At 52.3% G+C, this 15,478-nt stretch overlaps 1 protein-coding gene across 1 annotated transcript in view; it reads left to right on the top strand.

The window, feature by feature from the left end:
* CDYL2 (chromodomain Y like 2) overlaps positions 1-15,478 on the top strand; it is a 162,164-nt gene that overhangs the window by 99,804 nt on the left and 46,882 nt on the right. The window contains exon 2 of the mRNA XM_081273903.1: positions 6,576-7,179. Within this exon, the coding sequence (XP_081130029.1) occupies positions 6,576-7,179 (604 nt within the window). The remainder of the gene's footprint in view (positions 1-6,575; positions 7,180-15,478) is intronic.

The raw sequence follows: 15,478 nt of genomic DNA, 5'->3' as shown, positions 1-15,478 counted from the left end.
CCCAATCACGTGTCAGAATGGCTCCCCACAGCACATGATTCCTTATGATATTTCTCCACCTATCTTCCTTTCTTGAAGGCAAGCAGCTGTTTCACAATATGCACAATACACAGACATGCTCCTCTGTGAAGACATGCACAGCTCACAGTCAGGTTTCACCCTGCTTCACGTAGGACCACTGTCTCTACTTGTTCTCTGAGTGCGGTATCTTAAACCACTGCTTTTGCTTTCTTTCTTTTTTTATATAAATATATATAATTCTTTAAGGATCACTTTATATTTGCGTTTGATTTTATCATGATTACAGAATCACTTGGACTTAACTCCCAGGGTCAGTTGGTGACATCACTAGCATTCAGCCTGGGGCACATCCTTATGGCACCTTCTTGAGTTTTAAGTTCGCAAAGCTTAGGTCATAATCAGTTTTTGAAGTGTATGTTTGTGTCATCTTTTTCAGAGGATAGTTTGTATTGCTGCCGCCTGTGGCATGACGAGTCTTCCCGTTCTTGTCTGAAGGACACTCGAGGCTGGTAGGATTCTTGAGGTCACAGTATTTATTTCTTCATAATGTATTCCAGCATTTCATGTTCCCTGAAATTCCCCCGATTTTTGTTCTTACCGTTTTGGTTGGAGGAGGATTTGCAGGTGATGGTGGGAAGTCTTAATTTTTGAAATGAAGATGTCTCTAAGGCTAGAAATAAAGTGTGTGTGTCCCCAGCCTTGGCCTCCCCTGCTGGGCTCTCTTCCTGACCAGCAGACTCCTGGACGTGGATGTTTCCCATCACGCCTTCATCAGCGATTCCACCCCACTTTTATTTTTCCCTCTGCGGGACTCACACTGGTTGGGTCTCTGTCACTTCTGCTCGTTCTCATTTTCTCTAATACTTTCTGCTCAACTGAAGTGCTTTTCTCCTGCTCTTTTGAAGGGCTTTTTGAACTGCTGTCCCCCCCCCCCCCACAACTTGGTTTTCTGCCTTGATTCTGTCCTCTCCGGGTTCCACTGGGAACTGGACTCCTTTGCTTTTGCGTTTCCCCTGGGTTTTCTTGTTACATCCTTTCTTATGTCAATGGATCTTCTTTGATTTCTGTTTCCTTCTCAACTGTTGGTTTCATTCTGTTGCTGCTCTCTTTTAAATACCGCGGTCACGAGGTCAGGGGTCACGGTCAGAGGTCACGTTGTCTGTGGTCAGGGCACACCTCAGTGCTCCGCACAGGTGTGCAGGTGCTTCTGTTGGGGAGACGGTCCTCGGAGGCTTTTGCTCGGATCGTGTTGGTGTGTGTTGGAAGGTTCTGCAGCTCAGTGTGTTCCCGATCAGAGCAAGGCCTGTCTAGGCGTGGGGTTTCCCAGCGGAGGTCTCTGAGTGAGCATCCCTCTTGGTGGCCTCCCTCACCTGGTTGCCCCAGAGGCCTCTGGTCAGTCCTCGCCTGGAGGCCAGGTTGGTTCACCTGGTTCTGAGCCAGGCTTCCAGGTCCGGAGCCAGTTCCCTAGTGCGTCTTGGCTGGGCCGAGGAGAAGGCTCTCTCTGGCTCCTCTGAGACGAGATCACCTAAACCAGCTTGTCTGGGGTGACCTTCCCTGGCCGGTACCAACTGCTTCTGGAGCTATCCCTCTCTCTGTCCTTCTCGAGGATCTCAGATCCTGAGCTACAGTGATGGGTGCCTGTGTGCTTGCACCCCGAGGAAGTTGTCCCAGGATGTGGAAAGGATCCAGAAGGCAAGATTCTCGTGGATGTGGCCGTTGAGGTCTGGAGTCAGAGACACGAGCTGCTTTTGTCCAGGGATGATGGCCACTCTGGGGTGCGTCTGGCCGACTGTGGGCGTGGACATCTTCCTTGATTTTTGTGGACCTGGCTTTGCTCTCAGAGACCAAGATGTGCACCAGGAGCTCCAAGCCCAGCCCAGCTGTGGGCGAGGCTCCCTCTGAGTCTGGAAAATCTGTGTCCTAGAGCTAGGGGGACGTCATGCACTGTCCTGGGTCCAGTCCTGGGGAGCTGGGAAAGGGAAGGTGACTGGTGACGAGGGAGGGACGCCCACTGGCATGCTGGGGACCTCTGGGGGGTCAGGCTCGGAAGGCTGACCCCAGGATGGGTAAAGGTGTCACAGGTGTCTGGTGAACTAGGCAGGAGTTGAGGGGAAGACTCAGAAGCTGCAGATCCGCCGTTGGCCTCAGTCAGGTGGGGCTGGTGGCCATGTGTGGAGTGTGGCCACAGTGTGGGCTTTGGAGCCAAAGTGTGGTTTTGCTCTTAACTCTGTGATGCTCATCGGAGGTGGAAGCCTGGCCAGGGTCCTTAACCTTGGGGTGCCTCAGTGCATCCTCTGTAAAAAAAGAAAATGGAAGGCTGAGGAGGAGGCGAGTGACCTCTGAGAGCAAAGCCAGGTCAACAAAAATCAAGGAAGATGTCCACGCCCACAGTCTGCCAGTCTCAGGGGTCAGGTTCTCTCCATCTCTAAGTATCCGACTTGGCCTCTGTTTGAACTGCTCTCAGAGGAGCCTTCCTGACGGTCCCCTCTGAGGACGCCGTGTCATCTCTGCCACTGTTCCTTCTAACCCTGTTCTCTTTCCCACCAGAGCTCTTTCTGTGCCCAACACTACATCTTGCTCTGTGTCCAGTCTTTCGAGGGCGGTGCACCCCACTGGGCTGCCCGAGCCCTGCTGGTCTGTGTGGGTCCTCGCTGCCCTCAGCAGCGCCTTGCATCTTGGGTATTGAAGCCATTATTTTTTTCTTGGTAAAAGGGATTGAACCCAGGGGTACTTAACCACTGAGCCACATTCCCAGCCCTTTTTATGTTTTATTTTGAGACAGGGTCTCAATAAGTTACTTAGGGCCTCGTTAAGTTGCTGAGGTTGGCTTTGAACTTGCGATCCTCCTGCCTCAGCTTTCCTTCTTCAAGGCCTGTTGCTGTGTGTTGCCGGGCCCTACCTGGTTTTGATGGCTTCCTACAGGCGAGGTGTGGCTGGACGTGTAGGAACTAGAGTGCTGGAGTCAGACCAACTTGGGTTCAGATCTTTTTTAACCAACTGCTAGCTGTGTAATTGAGGGACAGTTACCTACTTTCTCTGAGCCCCATTTTCCTCTCTTGTCAAATGGTTATAATGCCCAGCTAAAGCCTGGGCACAAAGATGAAAGCTGACCCCATGAAAGTAATTAACGTGGTTCCTGGGCCTTGGGCATATACTATACAATGTGATTGTCATTGTTACTATTCCTAAGGAGACGGCCACTCACCGTCACTGTGGCACTGGTAATGATTTTATCAGAATTTCCCTGCTCCCACCTGCAGAACAGAGTCTCAGTTTAGCTGGGATCATCGAAGAATAAAGGTCAGTTGAGAGCTGCCAGTCCCGGGGGCCACATCTCTGCTTTCTGCAGTATGCAGAGTTAGGAGACAGGAGAGGCTCGGGGAAGCTTCACAGGAGGAAAGGACCTCCTGGGCAGGGTCCAGTCCTTGTGGCTCAGTCCTTTGTGACCAACAGGGCAAATTACAATGCAGGTTCTACAGGAGACACTCCTGGTGAGAGGCAAAGAGGTCAGGAAACTAACACAGGGACATAAAGGAGATTGGGTCCCCAGAGGCCAGGGATCAAAGACTATGGAGGAGGGCTCGGAATGGAGCTCAGTGTAGCGCATTTGCCTATCATGTGTGAGGCCCTGGGTTCAGTCCCCAGTACTACATACACGCGCGTGTGCGCGCGCGCACACACACACACACACACACACACATACACACAAGTATGGTGGAATGTATGGAGCCAGCTGTATTGGGAGTTTCTTGTGGGCTTTTTGGTTTTTCAGAAAAAGTAATTGGTTTTCCAAAACTGAAAATGACTTTGGTTGGTTGGAGGTTGGTTTTTCGGATGGAGTGGTGTCTGGACACTGAGTGGAGTGTGTATGAGGGACACTGGGTGGAGTGGTTTCTTGCACCACACAGAGTGCTGTGTGGACAGACACTGGATAAAGTGAAGTTTCCCGTAATTTGTAGGGAACAAAAGTAAGTTCCCCCTCAGTGTGGCCACAGAAAGCCCTTCAGACCCTTGCTGACCCCGGCTGTGCATAGCCATCTTCTACACTCAAAGGGCGTGTCCAAGTGGGTGGACTCTCTCCTCCCCAGGAGGAGTTGATTGTCGGAAGAAGTCATGTTTGCAGGGCGGGGAAGCTTTCTGTCTTCAGAGGACACCAAGATTGTGGTCACAGAGGCTGTTCAAGATTAAGTGACCTTTACTGTGGAATGTGAAAGCGCGTATTTGTCTGTTCTCCATAACCACCCTATGAAGTAGGCGTGTTACTTCCTCCTCCTGGTATGAGTCATCTGAGGGCCAAAAAGGTTTGAGACTTGCTCAAGAACACATGATAAGGCTTAACAGGGAGTTTAACCAGATAGCCTTGCTCCAGAGCCTCTGTTCTTCAATACACTAAGCTCACTTTGGTAAGTGACTACCATCCATTCATCTACCCATCCATTCATGTACCCACCTATCTACCCACTCTTGAGCCCATTATCCATCCATCCATCCATCATCCACCTAGCCACCCTTTCATCCCACTGTCCACCCATCCATCATTCACCCCCCCACCCCCTCACCCACCCACCACTCTACCCATTTGGGTGGCTGTTTGTCTGACTTGGTCCTCTGCTTCATCTGGGAAAGGAAGTCTTCCACCTCAGGGGCTGTGCACATGCTGTCACAAGCTGGAGATCTCCATGCCAGGACATTCTTTAGCTCCCAAGAAATACCCGTGCTTGCTCTCGACACTGCAGTGTCCTTGGAAATGCTGCTGTCACAGGCAGGCCAGGCTCATGATTCACTTTCCTCCTCTGTCAAGCCGCAGAGGGTCTCCTCCTTACAGTGTTCTCAAAATAAGCAAAACTGCAAGTTCTTCCAGAAACACTCTGAGCTTTCTGAAGCATTATTACAAAGAAATACTCAACCGACTCCATTCCTTGACCCACAGGTTGGAAGTTGAATGAATTGGGCATGATTTTACTTTTAAAAACTGTTATAGAGTTCATGTGTTACATCTAAAAATTGTGCAATAAATCTAAAACAGATGCTAACAGAGCATTTTACAAGGAGAGAAACTTTTATAGATATAGGCCAATTTAAGTGGAGATAAATCAATTAAGGAAACAATTACAGTCGTGAGAGGCAGTGCTGTGGAGAGGAAGCTCGGCCTTGCTCTTTCCATATTTATTAAGTGCAAAACAGAAAAAGCTTTTTAATTATTCTGCATAGCCTGTGCTGTACAGAAACCACTGGTGAGGCAAGGCCGCTTCATGGCAATTCCAACGTGCAAACACAGTCACATCATGACCCCTGTGCACCTACTGCTCGCCTCCACCAACCACAACATTGCTGACCCACTCCCTCTGTGATATTTTCTTTTCTTGAGTTTCAAGGGCCTTTTCCTTACTTGTTACTTAATTACATCAAAATTCCATTCTTTAAAGGTATATTATATGGACATTGAAATACACTATTGAATATGATTATTTGCTTTCTCATATAAATTTAGCATTTTGAGGTTAGAACATTGGGAATTTTCCACATTTTTTTTTAATTTAAAAAGTTCCAAATCTGTAGCAGGTTGAAAGAATAGTAAATGAGCTCTCAGATACCCTATGCAGGGCTGCACCAGCTATGGCATTAGACTGGCATTTCCCTTGGAGAGGTTCTTTAAAGACATGTCGATTGTCCCATGTGGCTTAGAACCCCCTCCACCACATCACCACTGTGCCTCGAAGGCGGCTGTGCATCCCAGGCAGGTTGCCTCAGTCTCCTCATCTGTCCAGTGGGAACAATAGTGCATGCCCTGGTGTTACCAGGCACACCGTAGGCTCTCAGCAGATGTCACCCATCTCTGCCTCCTAGCTGTGCCCCATGTTGCAGCCAGATGGGGGGCTGTATGGGGACAGCTGGTATTTTCAACCCAAATCCCGGTTGGTCAGTGCAGAGGCCTCTTGCTGTTGAAAGAGTTGGTCTAGGTCTAGCCTAGTGACTGGAGAGTAGGTCTGGGATGACAGCCTCAGAACCTTGCTCTGCCCCTGCCAGCTTTGAAACTTGGCTCAGTTGCATGATTTCTGTGGGCCCTCAGTGCAACATGGGGGATCACCTCATTGGGTTGCTTCCCTGGGGAAATGAGAAGGGAGAGTGGACTCCAAGCCCTGGGACAGTGTCCACCTCAGAGTTTCCAGTGAATGCCACTGATGGTCAATATAATTATAAGTAAATTAGCATATACTGTCTGTATGATTGCTTAATAAATGTTATTAGTGTAAGTAAGGATGACACACCCACTCCAAATTGGTCTTTAAAAGCCCAAGTCCACTTGCTGTGCCGAAAAGAACAAAAATCTCTCAAGCGATTCTACAGGGCGGGTGCCACCAAGGGCGGGTGCAGATGCCCCAGCCTGGCGGCTTCCTGAGCCACGCTGGGGAGTGACCTGGGTGTCTGAGATTTCCCGGTGACCTCCTGAGGTCAGCCTGCCTTCCTGCTCACACCAGAGGCCTGTGACCCCTGCCAGGGTGGCCTGGTCCAGCCACTGACCCACTTCTCTCTTTCTCCTCTCTCTGTGCCAGGTGGAAAGGATCGTGGACAAGAGGAAGAACAAGAAGGGCAAGTGGGAGTACCTCATCCGATGGAAAGGCTATGGCAGCGCCGAGGACACCTGGGAGCCCGAGCACCACCTGCTGCACTGCGAGGAGTTCATCGACGAGTTCAACGGGCTGCCCGTGCCCCGGGACAAGCGCGCCAAGGCCGGGAAGCAGCCGGGTGCCGGCAAGCTCCTGCGTGACAGCCGGGGCCCTGGCGACAAGCTGGCCCCGCGGCCCGCAGAGCCCGGCAAGAGCAAGGCGGCCTCTCACAAGCGGAAGCGCATCAACCCTCCGCTGGCCAAGCCCAAGAAAGGGTGCGCAGGCAAGTCCCCCGGGCCGGGGGGCGACAGGGCCGCCAAGACCGTGTCCTACCGGACTACCCCTAGTGGCTTGCAAATCATGCCCCTGAAGAAGGCTCAGAACGGCCTGGAGAACGGGGACGGGGACGGGGACGGCGGCTCCGAGAAGGACGAGAGGCACTTTGGGAACGGGTCCCTTCAGCCTGATGTGGATTTGGATGACCCGGTTGGAGAGCAGGATGCTGTGGACTGCGACGGGACCCACTCCGTGCTGGTGGAGAACGGGCTCGGTGGGTGCTTTACTTTCTCTTGGTTTCGGTGCCCGCCTGGGTGGAGGGTTTTGCTTGGGTTTCGCTGCAGCCTAGGGAAACACCAAGAGCCCATCCTTGACTCTTGGCCACTGTGCTTCTCCCTCCTCTCACCTGGGGCCCCACAGATGTGGCTGCCTGCCCACCTGGCGACAGACAGCTTTACGCTGGGGAGGCCAGGCCTGGCTGTGGCTCTGCTGAGGCTTGGAATGAACTGTTAATTCCTGACTGTGCTGCAGGGCAACATCTACATCCGTGTCCCTGCTGGCAGTGCAGAGTCCCCACAACCCAGGACCCGGGTCTTGTGTCCCCAGAGGTCTGGCCCCAGGCAGAGGCCATGCTTGCAGCCTCACCAGGGCCTGGCAGTATAGCCCGGGAGGGGCCTGGGCTGGGGCTGCTCTTCTTTCTTAGACCCATTTGACTGTGGAGTTCACCAAGCCAGCGTGTCACCTGGAGCTTCTTCCTCTCCGTGTTATTAGGTAGGTGATTAGTCTCATTTCTATGCTAGGTCCTAGCCATTCAGGAAAATTTATAAACAACAGAAATCTGTTCCAGAGTTCTGGAGCCTGAGAAGTCTGGGATTGGGGCGCTGGTGGAGATGGCGCCTTCTAGCGGTGTGGCCAAGCTCCCTCAGCCTTTTCCAAGGGCACTAATCCCAGTCACCGTAGCAGAGCCCTGGCGGCCGCTCACCTCTTAAGGCCCCCTCTTAGATGCTGTTGCACTGGGGTTAGGTTTCAGCATGTGAGTGGGGGCCACAGCGTGCAGACCACAGCAGGCCCCACATGCTGCCCTGAGGCCCTGTGCTGGTTGCGCTGGCTGGCACCTTCTTGCTCCTTCCCGGAGCAACACTAGGTTGGGTTAGGAATTGCTCCCTTTTGCTCCGTCAAAGGCAAAATTAAAGAAAAAGAAGGCAATGGCCGGGGAATTCAGTCTCCCAAACCTGACATTTCCTTACTAGTCAGACTGCTCCTTGACGGAGTCCTTAGTGGCCTGCGTTTTTCTGGGAAGCTGTTATGCCCACACCCTCACCCCTCAGACACCTTGTCTACCTGCTGGCCGTTTTCTCCTTGGCTGTCAAAGTCCTAGGCCTTGGGACGGCAGGAGATTCTGTGTGTCATGGCCAGTCTGTGCCCATCAGAGCAGGGCCATCAGATGCCCTGGGTGGAACCAGAGTGGTAACAGGGATGCCAAGTTGCAGGTGGCACTGCTGGAGGGGACGGCAAGGCAGATGCCTGTCAGGGCAGTGATGTGACTGGAGTTGGAGGGTTTGCAGCAGCGGGCTGTGCTGCAGAGAGCGTGCTGTGCTGCAGAGTGTGCTGTTCAGGGAGTCTTGTTGGGGAATCGGAGCGATCGCTTTGAGGTTCATCTTTGTCCAGAGAGAGAAATTTCACCCAAACAGGATTTATTTAGCTGACTTTGTCCCAGACTGACTCATATTTCCGCTTGGGGATCCCTCATGCTGATGTGACTGTGCCTGCTAACATATGTAAGAGCTGTTTGTTTTAAACATTCATCTCTTGGGGAGAAGTGGGCTTGTGTAAATGAGGCTTGGCATAAACACCCATGTTTGATGTTCCCCGTGACAGCTGCCAGCAGTCGGAGCTCCCTGTTGCAGGAAGGGTGGCCAGGGGAGTTTCCGAGGCTCTGCGGGTGCAGGTGCAGGAGCTGGGCAGGATCCCCAGCACCCTGGCTCTTGGCAGCCGCAGCCCCTGGCCTGCGCAGAGCACAGCTGCCCCAAGAGTAGGGAGAAGGCTGAGGGAGGGCAGTTTGCTGACCAGCTGCCAGCGTATGGTATGAGGGAGAGCAGAAGGTGGCTTCTTGTCCTCTGCCCCTCTCCCAAAGTGGGTGGAGCCACTAGCCATTTATTCTCCATCCTTGGGTCTCACTGATGCTGACCTGGTCCGTGATCTGACAATGGGCAGGGTATCCGTGACCAGGAGAACAAGGCAGAGCCTGGCCTGGTGAGACCCACGGGAGCCTGGCTAACTCAGAATGCTGTGTGAGACCTCCCTCATCCCTGGTCTCTTGGGTTCTCCACCCCATGGGCCCAAGCTTGGTGGAGAAGAGGAAGCTCCCCACCTCTTCGGTGTGCTGTTTCGGCTACTCTGAAAGGGTCTTTTACTTACTAATCCCGTGGTACTGATGCCCATGAGATCCTCCCAAATGGTCGAGACCACGGTCTCAGATTCCATGTATGTTAGATGGCCTGGCAGCTATGAGAAACACAGATCACAGAGTGCCTGAGGACGAGTCTGGGATGGAGCCTGGGAGATGAGATGGACTTTTGGTGGGGGGTACCGGGAATCGAACTCAGGGGCACTCGACCACTGAGCCACATCCCCGGCCCTATTTTGTATTTTATTAGTGCCTTGCTTTTGCTGAGGCTGGCTTTGAACTTACGATCCTCCTGCCTCAGCCTCCCCAGCCACTGGGATTATAGGCATGCGCCACTGTGCCCCGTGAGGTGGACTTTTAATAGGTGCCCAGTGACTGTTGAATTCTGAGACATCCTCTGTGGCAAAATTGGGTGGCAAGGAAGTTTCACTTCAGGCATCAATTTAATTTGACTTAATACTGATTTTTGAACACTTCCTCAGTATTAGTCACTATGCTCAGTACTGGCATAGCATAATAGAAAGGTAGGTACGGACTTCTCTCTCTGAAACTTACACCCTACTCTTCAGTAGGTTGGAGTGGCTGCCTGTGGTTCCATGTTGAGAAGGCACCTGAGGCTAACCCCACGGGAGGAGTAACATGTATGTCACACACTTGGTCTGCCTTTACTACACCCATATTAATGTCATCTGTGGCCATTGGCACAATTAACGTCCTAGCCGCTGTCAGCCTTTAACACTCTAGTTAGAACTGCCTTTTTATCCAGGTCTTGGGGGACTGGGGAGAGGTAAATTCTGGGAATCCCTGCTAGAGATGGAAGGGTAGATTCAAAGAGCAGTTAGATGTTCTTGGACAAGACTCATAATAAAGGTGGTGCTGTGGTTCTAGAACTTTCTATCAAAGAGTTAGAGGTATATTGAAACAAACCATGGCTCCACTTAGATTTTCATCCAGAGGGAAGCTTTGATGAAGGCAATGTCCATGCCTAGGTGGATCCCTGAATGACCTCCTCCTAACCCCACCTTCCTGGACCTGGCCCAGGGATCTGGTTCCCAGTGGCCCAGGGGGCACGGGGTCTGTGGCACCAGAGGCAGCTCCGCGCTGCCTGCTGCCCTGGCATGTTGTGTGCTCTGGGGTGGGCTATTGCTTTCATGTGTGTTAACTCCCTTGGGGAGTTGAGGTCCTGCATGCAGACGGCAGCTTATGTAACAGCGCTCCTGCCGACTGCTGACTCCCCTGATCTGCTCCAGGGGAACAACTGCTAAATCCGGGCTCCAGTGGGTGCTGTTTTGGTTTCAGGCTGCGTTTCCCCCAGCAGTGTTTGTGAAGTTTATGCGGCGGCTCAGAACGGCTCTTGATTCTGCTTCTTCTCTGGGAATGACAAATGACTGTGTGGTCCCCAGACCATCTGCCTCAGTAGCCCTCGGGGAGCTTGTTAAAATGGGCTACACCCTGATCACATGAGCTGGGGTCTCAGGGGGCAGGGTGTGAGTTAACCGCATTAAATGCTGAATTTTTAACAGCGTCAGGTGTGGACACGGAGGTATTTGATGGTGAACGACGGTCATAGCTCTGTTTGTTGGTCCATCTGAGTTACTGCCTGGATTTTAATTTTCTAAGTAGGAATGTGATTTGGTCCTTCAAAGATTTAAGACCTGAGCTTCTCCCCCTTGCTGGTACACTTCCTATGAGGGCTGTCTTTCTGGGCCAGACGGGGTCCTCTGTGGGAGGGCTGCTGGGTTAGTCTGCCCCTCCCGTTCTGTGCAGAACTGCCTGCCCTCTCTTGTCTCAAGGGCCAAAGCCTGCAGGCTTTGCAGCGTGAGCCTTGTACCTGTAGAAACATCCGTTTCCCTTCGAGCCCTGGAATGGTGCACACACAGAACCCCAGGGTTCTCCAAGTGACCACAGAGCCCACGAGCAGCCTGCTAACACGGAGCCCTGTGACCCGGCACAGTTCAGTGCTGTCAGGGTCCTTCCTGCCATCGAACCAGTCAGCCCGCAGACACACGGCACTTGTTCTCTCCATTGGGTTTTTAATTGACCCCAGCCTTCACTGTGGAGCGCTCCCTGCCCACTCGCAGCGTGTCTCCGAGGACGACGGCAATACAGAGCCATGTCTTCAAGCACCCGGCACTGAGCACTAGCAGGGCAAACGCCCCACGACTCTGGAGACCTCGGGCCTCTCAGACCCCCAGAGAGGGTGAGGGCAGCCTTGTGGCAGGCAGCCTGGGCATCTGCACTTCTAGCCAGTTCTCAGGTGCTGCCCACTTTAGAGCCACTGTCCCAGACCCCTGAGCTTCAGGGTGGTTAAGATGGAAACACAGAGGGTTGTGGATGCTGGTTGGCTCCTGGGAGAGCTGAGGTGCCCGTGCTGCAGACCTGGAGCCCGTGTTTATAAACATTCTCACTGGAGCTTGTGAAGCCAAGGTTGGAAGGAAGGCAGAGGTTTGGTGTGTGGGAACTTCCCCGAGATCAGGCTCTGGAGTTCACAGCGCCTTCTGTGAGCCTCGTGGCAGTCCTGGGAGGTGGCTCTTGTTCTGCCTGTTTTACAGAGGTGGAGACCGAGGTTCTGAGTCTCAGGCTGGGATCGGGAGAGAGACCCAGGCGGTCTGACTGCAGGGCTGACTCTGAACCACTGTCCAGCCGGCTCCTGGGAAGTAAAAAGTAATTCCCAAGCCTGGGGCACAGAGTGCTGTGGGACAAGAGCTGCTGCTTGGACAGCCTCCTCGCTTAGTGACAGGGGGCGGGGGGCATAATCCGGAGCCTGAGACCCTGGAACGAACTCCGGGCCATTGAACTTGAAAATCTGGAAGAAATACACTGAACAAGATTGAATCGTTGTTACAAAGCTCTCGGGAGTCCAGAAAGAAGAAGCCCAAGACCGGCTGGTTTTAGAGGCAAGTCCAAAGGTTCTAGAACAAGTAATCTAACCATGTAGGCCACACCCCTCCCGCCCTCACCAGAAGGCTACAGGGAACAGAAGAAGAGAGTGGCCTCCTCGTGCCTCCCAGGGGCCCGTACAACCAGGATTCCCAAACCAGACGAGAGGAGAGAGGAAAGTTGTAGGCCAGTCCCGCTTCAGAATACAGCAGTAAATGAGCAGCCCTTCTGGGCTTGTTACAGTTGCCTGGAGACTTCCTCAAAACTGGACTGTTCCAGAAACTTCTCACCCCTCACCCTGAACTTGACCCCATTTCATGACCTTTAGAGTCACTACTACTTCTCAAGGCACTCAGCTTGTCCTGGAAGAGGCTCAGGGGAAGCTGACTTGTGACAGCTCTGGGCGTCACCCAGACTGCCCCAGTCCCAGGCCGGATGGGCTGTCCCCACGGCAGTGCCTGGGCACACAGCTGTTCTTGGCACACTCTTCAGCTCCCACTCACAGGCCAACAAGCATCTGAACACTAATTTTTTGGTGTTCAGAAGTGGGTGATTTTTCAAATTAGTAACATCAATAAAAGCCCACGGTTTTCTGTTTTGCTTTTCAAAGTGTGGCAAGTGAGAAAGGTGTGCGAGTGAATAGACCTCAAACCCTTTTACATGGTGGTGTGGGGACCCGTCCAGCATGGCCACCATGTCTTCTGGACAGTGCGTGACCGTGATGGGAAATGTGACTCTTCAAGCAGGAGCAGCCTGGCCCCTGCAACTTCAAGGGGGAACTGGCTCCCCCAAGTGGGTTCCTGGTCCTCGGCTTCTAGGAGAGGCTGATGGGACCTTGACCACGGTCAGGCTGTGTAAGTCACCAGATTGCTTTCTCTGCCAGCTCAGACTTGGCTTTCCTCTCTGTGACCTCAGAACAGTCCCCCAGGTGCAAACAGTAACAGGGTCCAGTGTCTATAGAGGGAGTCAAAGCCACAGTGAGACTTGGTTTACCAATGTGCTTGGTGAGCCACTCCTCAGGAAGGTGGACTCCCACCGTCACTTCTGCGCCCTACACTGCTCCACAGCCAGTCTTCTTCCTGCTGCTGGAGGTGAGATCCAGCTCTCTGTGGTGGGGACAAAGCCACATAACAAGGCTGCCTACCATCAACCTTGCTCTGGACGGGGAAACAGGTGCAGAGGTTAAGGCACAATGCCAAGGACAGGAGTCAGGGAGTGATGCCAGGTCTGGGTGCCGACCTCCCGGAGGTCTGTGATGAGTGTGATAGAGGCCCGGGGCACTGTTTTGGGCCACACCACTAGCCTGCCTTTGGTCTTCAGGGGTGTGGGAGATGCTGAGCTGGGATCTCTGTTCCTGGGGATTTTTCCCTGGGGCTGTAGGTTAAGATGCATACTTGTACACATGCTAGTGAATCTTAAAGGAAGTCCCCTTGATTATCAAACTTTATTTCAGTGATGAACTTGGCTGTCATCACACAGCCAGGGGATGCCTGAAGGCCACCTCTGACTGGATTCTGGGACCCTGTTCTGAGATCCACAGCAAGGGCAGGATCACGTTCTGTAGTCCTCAGCGTCTCTCACCTTCTCACCCCCCTGCCCTCAGTACTTTGCTGGAAGCCTGCTCTGCCTGGCTGAGCCGATCACCTCGGCCCATTCCCTGCCTGTCACCTCCAGGTGTGTGGAAGGCGTTGATCACTGCTGACTCTTCCGACTCCCTTTTCATTGTGTTTATGCCTTTTATAGAAAGTGTATGCTTTTCAAGTGGTTTTCAAGGAGGAGGATCAGCAGGTCGGTGTGGTGTCTCTAAGCCCCCAAAGGGTTTCCTTTTCTCTCTTCTATTTTTTTTTTTAAGTTACAAAAGTAAGGTGCACATACAATGTTGAAAATTCAAACCACATGGGAAGGGCAAGCTTTTTAAATGTTTGCGTCTCCCTCTTCCTTCTTCCCAGGCCCTCTTTGGAGAGGTGACTGCTGTAAATATTCTCTCTGAATCTTTCCAGGCTGTTTACTGAGTCCATCATGTGTATATAACACGCATTACATATTGCACATGTTATATTTACTTAAATATTTGGTGATTGAATGATGGCTGGAAGAGTCCATTTCACTTCTATATCTATCATCTATTATACCTCTCTGTCATATCTATCATCTCCCTGCCTATCAGCCACCATATACCTCATCTATCACTTATCTAGCTAGCTATCATCTGCCATCTATCCTATCTATCAGCTGTCTGTCTTTAGCTTCATCTATCATCTATCATATTTGCTTGTATCTATCAATCTATCAGTCTTCTGTCATTCCTCTGTCTGTCATCTCCCAGGCCTTCCCGACGTGACATCTGGATAGGGCCAGAGGTGGTGAGGGCTTCCTGTTCTATGACTTGCTCCCTGTCTGGCTGGCGACATGTGGATCCACTCTCCTCTTTTTAGCTGCTTAGGATTTTGCAGCGAGCCAGGACTTAACTGTTCCTCTCTGATGACGTTCAGGCTGCTGCAGAGGCACCCGCTCTTGCCAACCCTGGCTATTGCCAGTCTTTGTAAGGCCTTCCCGAGCTCCGTTGTTTAATTTTAGTTCCTCAGTGCGGGAGAGTCTTCTCTTGCTCCTGTGTCTGTCCCTGGGAGCTGCCGGGTGCAGGCGTGCTGATACCTGGTGTGCTAGAAGGTCTGTGGTCCACCCGCCACCTCAGACTCTGGGCCAAGTTCTTCATTAATGAAATGCAGATGATCAGACCTTGTGAGGCTGGGGCAAAGAATAAGTGAATTAACTTGTACGAAGCACTTAGAACATTACCCACCCTATGGTAGACATGTCTTCACCTGTTATTTAAATTCTTTCCCTATTTTTCAAAGCGGATCTCTGCATTTTCTGAATTGTTTTTTAGAGCACTTTAACTGTTGTGTGTATTAATTACTTAATACAACACTCATTGAGGGGTTATATAAACCAGGAACTGCTGAGACAAACACTTGTGCCTTATGGAGACACACAGAAGGTACAGTGGGAGCCACAAGCAGGGGCACTAAAGCCAACATAGGGGAAGGGGCAGGAAGAGTGAGGAAGAAGGTAGGATGGCCTCTGCAAGGACTCAGAGCCCAGGAACAGCATGTGGGTGCCGGCCACCACGTCACAAGGGGTGTGGCACTCCAGCCTCTGTCAGACTGCCCTCCAGGGAGGCAGAGGACCAGGGAATCCTGTGTGATCAGGGGCGATTCAAGAACCAGGACGGAGCAGCACCAGCCCACCTTTGCGTGCCATGGGTGTCCCCGTGCCTGCACACTCC

Source organism: Spermophilus citellus (assembly GCF_964194105.1).
Source record: "Spermophilus citellus genome assembly, chromosome: 18".
Lineage (NCBI taxonomy): Eukaryota > Metazoa > Chordata > Mammalia > Rodentia > Sciuridae > Spermophilus > Spermophilus citellus.
This window is presented reverse-complemented; position numbering and strand designations above follow the sequence as displayed.